The sequence below is a fragment of the Grammomys surdaster genome, unplaced genomic scaffold (assembly GCF_004785775.1).
Source record: "Grammomys surdaster isolate TR1022 unplaced genomic scaffold, NIH_TR_1.0 125985, whole genome shotgun sequence".
NCBI classification, from domain to species: domain Eukaryota; kingdom Metazoa; phylum Chordata; class Mammalia; order Rodentia; family Muridae; genus Grammomys; species Grammomys surdaster.
Genome location: NW_021620801.1, coordinates 2,786,748 through 2,791,437, shown reverse-complemented (window position 1 = coordinate 2,791,437; position 4,690 = coordinate 2,786,748). Strand labels below are relative to the sequence as shown.

General features: G+C 45.0%; 1 protein-coding gene across 4 annotated transcripts in view; it reads right to left on the bottom strand.

Moving 5' to 3' along the window:
• The window catches only part of Lrch1 (leucine rich repeats and calponin homology domain containing 1), a 187,025-nt gene that overhangs the window by 66,327 nt on the left and 116,008 nt on the right, over nucleotides 1-4,690 (bottom strand). For all 4 annotated transcript variants that reach the window (XM_028754235.1, XM_028754234.1, XM_028754237.1 and 1 more), the window contains exon 4: nucleotides 2,033-2,138. In XM_028754235.1, the coding sequence (XP_028610068.1) occupies nucleotides 2,033-2,138 (106 nt within the window). The remainder of the gene's footprint in view (nucleotides 1-2,032; nucleotides 2,139-4,690) is intronic.

Genomic DNA, 4,690 nt, shown 5'->3' with positions numbered 1-4,690 from the left:
CATTCTCACACTGTATTCTACATTCTCACACTGTATTCTACATTCTCACACTGTATTCTATATTCATTATAGAGGAAGTCCATGAACTATGTGTGAGTGGAGAAACTGAACTACACATAAGCGAGCAAACAGGCATGATGCATTGGCTCTCTCTCTGGACTTGGCTGTGGACATGACTGGCACACTCAAGTTCCTCCCACCTTGACTTCCCCACATGATGGACTGTAGCTTGGAACTATGAGTTACAATAATCCCTGTCCTCTGAGCTGCTTTTTATCATAAATGAGCCATGTTCTGTCTCTCTCTCTCTCTCTCTCTCTCTCTCTCTCTCTCTCTCTCTTCTCTCTTCTCTCTTCTCTCTTCTCTCTTCTCTCTTCTCTCTTTCTCTGTGTGTGTGTGTGCATGCACATGTTATCTATGTACACGGCAGAGTTGGCCCTCAGATGTCTTTCTCTATTGCTCTCTCTTTCATCTGTTGTAATTTGTTTCAATATTTGAGACAGGATCTCCACTCTAAGTTTCCCTTCTGTTCTGTGATAACAAACCCTGGTGAAAGCAACTGAGAGGAGAACTTAGGGAGGAGAGTGTTTACTTCATCTCGCAGGTTACACAGTCCACTGTTAAGAGAGGTGAAGGTAAGAACTGAAGCGGTAACTATGGAGGAAGACTGCTTGCTGCTTTGCTCTCTACCTTTAGCTGCCTATCTTATACAGACCAGGACTACCTGCGTAGGAATGGAGCCACCCACAGTGGGATGGACTCTCCTACAGCAATTAGCAATCAAGGCTCTCTCACAAACATACCCATAAATCAACCTGATAAAGATAACTGTTTTTTTTTCCCAAGGGATTCTGGGCTAATGTTGATAGTTAACTAGGCCAGTCTCTCACTGACTTACAGCACACTGGTTTGACCAGGCTGGCTAGCCTGTTCCAGAGATCCATTTATCTCCATACCTCCTCAGTGCTAGGGCTACAGGTACATTCTGCCACACTCAGTACCCCTGGCTTTTATACGAATGCTAGGGATCCAAACATATCTCTATGCTCATAAAGCAAGGACTTTACACACCAAGAAGACCCCTTAAGCACTTACAACTTCTAAGTAAATATGTCTTTATGCTTAAACCCTAGTGCCCTGGACAACAGGGACATACTACAAGAGCCCACAACAGGGCTGTCTAGGGGATACTATGACTGACTGTGCTAGGATCAGGGGAACCAAGTGTCCATGCAAAGCTTTAGGGCCATCACTGGTACTAATGACTGTGGCCTCAGTGTGGGAGGGCTCAGCTGTAGTATCACCCTCACAGTGAAGCAGAATGCAGACACTATGGGTTTCCTACCAGTGTTCCCAGATCCCCAAATCCTGATAGCCAGGATCTGCAGGACCAAGCTTGTTCCCTCCGGACTGTTAGCTTCATGTTCTGGAATATCACATGCCTGTCCAAAAAGAATTCATGCCACCACATTATATGGATGGCCAAGTCCCACACCCCAAAATTCAGATACAGAAATCTTAACCCCAATACATCAGAACTCAGTGGTATTTGGAGATGAGGTTTTAAAGGGGCAATAAAGTAACAGCAAGGTCTTTAGGGTAAACTTTGAACCTCTGGTATAACAGTAAAAAGAGATCAGGACACAGACACAAAAGTCGGGAGAATTGACGACCATCTGAGAGCCACGGAGAAAGGCCTTGGAATGGACAATCCAGAACAGTGAAGAGATACCTTCTTGTCATCCGAGCTGCCTTCTCTGTGGGCCTTTTAATAGCAGCCCTAGAAAACTAATATATGTCTCACCAATGGTTGTGTTGCTGTAGCCTTGATTCAAAGTACAACTAGACCACCACTGTTCTGACATCTGCCAGTGGGATTATTAATTGCTAATTATTAATTGTTAATTGTTAATGATTAACTATTAATTATTAATAACAACTAGTATACACACACGCAAGACCCACCACTCCTCATAAAAGTAAACCTAAAAGGTTATGTCTCCATCTTCTTCACCTTGCCCTCCTTTCTTACCTGGTGGTAAAACCTTAAGGTAATTTCTTCGGACATTCAGTTCCCGTAGAGACTTCAGCTGGCCTATCTGCTGGGGCAAGGCTGTGATCTCGTTACAGCTCACATCCTGCAGCAAAAGGGGGAGGGAGGTGGTCAGAAAGGGACAACTAATGCCTTTTCCCAAGCATTACATGTGAATTCTCCTCAAAGAATGTAAATGCTTGGAAAACTCTATGTAATACTTTTATACTAGACTCCAGGTCCCCATTCAGTGGGGTTCAATGGTGAAGAAAAGGAGTTTGTGTCACCATCAACTTACAAAGGAACATTACTAGTTCACAATATTCACAGCTCAGGAAAAGGGGGCTTTATGGCTCCCGGCAAGCAGGTGCCAGTTGACATTAGGAAGGAATTACCAGCCACCCTTCAGAAAGGTTACACAGCCTACCATCACACCAAACTCTTACACAGAGAAATACTAGCACATGGACTGGATGCATCATTTATTCCGAATGGACTAGGTATCACATGCCTGACACATGTGTTTGCTAAGCAAGTCTGTGAGGTATGAGGATTTTGCCATCTTTGCTTTGAAACTGCAGTACCTTGCTAATCCTAGATTAGAACCAGCTCCCGCCATGTAAAATACAGACAGTTCTTATCCTATAGACATTCATTATCTCCCCCACGTCTTTCCTTCAGCTCTGGTAAGTAGCAGGGCTTTGCTTTCTTCTCTCATATTCCTAGAACCTCCTTCAGTCTGCAGTGTGCTACCTCTCAGAGGGACTCCCGCATTGAATGCTCTCTGGCTGGCTCGCTCATCCACCAGCCCGTCTGTCTGTCTCCCCTGTCTCCCCACTCCCACCTCATCACGTCCATCCTTGACAGACAGAGCTATCATAGTGTAGATTTCATTCTGTTGTTCATCAGCATACACTTTCCACAAGGCCCAGGCTCTGTGAGGATGTCTGGCAATTTCTCTAGGGCCACTCCCTGAATATTCTCTCTCGCATCCTACACTCTAACCGTGCAGTCACCACGTGGAGTTTCAGTGTAGGCCAATGCTGTTTCTCGCAGTCTCCAAACTCATTCAGGCTTCCTCCCCTGCTTGATATACAAGGTCTGCCATTGTCCTCCTGGCCTTCTCCTCATCTGTCATGGCTTAAGCCAAGTTTTCCCTTTAAAACCATTCCCATGATCCTCTTCTGCTCTGATCAATACCCAGGGATGGGTATTTTCCTTCTCCCTTTGCAGGCAGGGTGTGCCTGTGATTCACTTGCTTCCTTTACCTGTAAAGCTGGAAGCTCCTAGGTAAGAGGACCCACGTCATGTTCTCTTCATCTCCCAGCAGAGAAACAGATATTAGGCAGGGATAAAATGTCTAATTCCCTTTGATGTAGACGCCCCACGATACTATGGCCCCTTGTACCTAGCATCTGGGACCCCAGAATGGTTTAACGAATCAGTCAAACTCCATGCATGTCCCACTTGCTATTACAGAACCGAAGACAAATCCGGGCTAGAAGCTGTCCCAGTGAAGTGGCGTATCAAGCAGAGAGGAGCCGGAATGAGCTTGGAGACTGAATCAGTACTGGGTGACGATATAGCCCAGTGACTTAGGAACCAGCAAAGCAACCTTCCACTTCAGAGATCTCCAAGGCCTTGTTCAATACTCTATTTTTCAGACTAGATGAATGCATCACTAACCCACAATCCCTTGCTCGACTCCAACCCCACAGCCAGGATTGCTGTTAGACCAGACTACATCAGTCAGGCATCCCCATCCTCTAGCTTTGCCCTCAGGTGATCCCCAGTGGACACTGCTTCACAAAAGCACACTATCACCACTGGTACCAGCGCGAAAGACTGCTCCAGTCCATCAAAAGGGTGAATGCGGAGTGGTTGACATACTACTCTCATAGCTTCAACTGTGAGGAGGGAAGTAGGCTGAGAAAAGTTAGGGTCATAGAATTTTCAGAGATACCACCTTAGCTGCTGCCCTTGTCCTGATCCAAAAACAGCCGCATATACTCTAATGTTTAAAACAAAACCAGAAAACAACAAATCACCACCAGTACATCTTCAGAAACAAAAATATACAACACAAAATCAGAATTAGGTGGTGGTCTAATTCTGATCAGCCTGGAGTCCAAAAGCAAATCTTTCCAGTGACAACTGGATCTTTCCAGGCCTTAACTAAGTTATGAATCAGCACCTGGCCATGCCATTGTGGCTCACAACAGCGTTCACAAGCAGGGAAGCCAGGCCAGCCTGAGGCCAGTGTCACATGAGATCATGCTACTGCCCTCCAGACTCCAGGTCAGGTCTGGCACATGACTGACAGTGTCAAAGTGGAGACATAGTTTGAGGGAAGAATCTGCAGGGGTTATTTTCTGTTTAAGGAAAGGACTCTCATCATTGAAGTATAAACTAAGTTCCTGTAAGTCTTATAAGCAACCTCATGGGAAAGCTTTTTGTTGCTTGAGGAGATTCATCTCAAGTGGGAAATCAACCATTTCCACTGCTCTGAAAGACATAACTAATATTTTTTTCTTAAAAAAAAATTAGAAAAGGGAAGCTAGAAGATAATCTACGTGTTTAGGCAAACACTCGAAAAATGGCCTCTCCTGATATCAAGCTCAGCCCTGCTCCATTCTTAGAGAAAAAAAAAAATATATA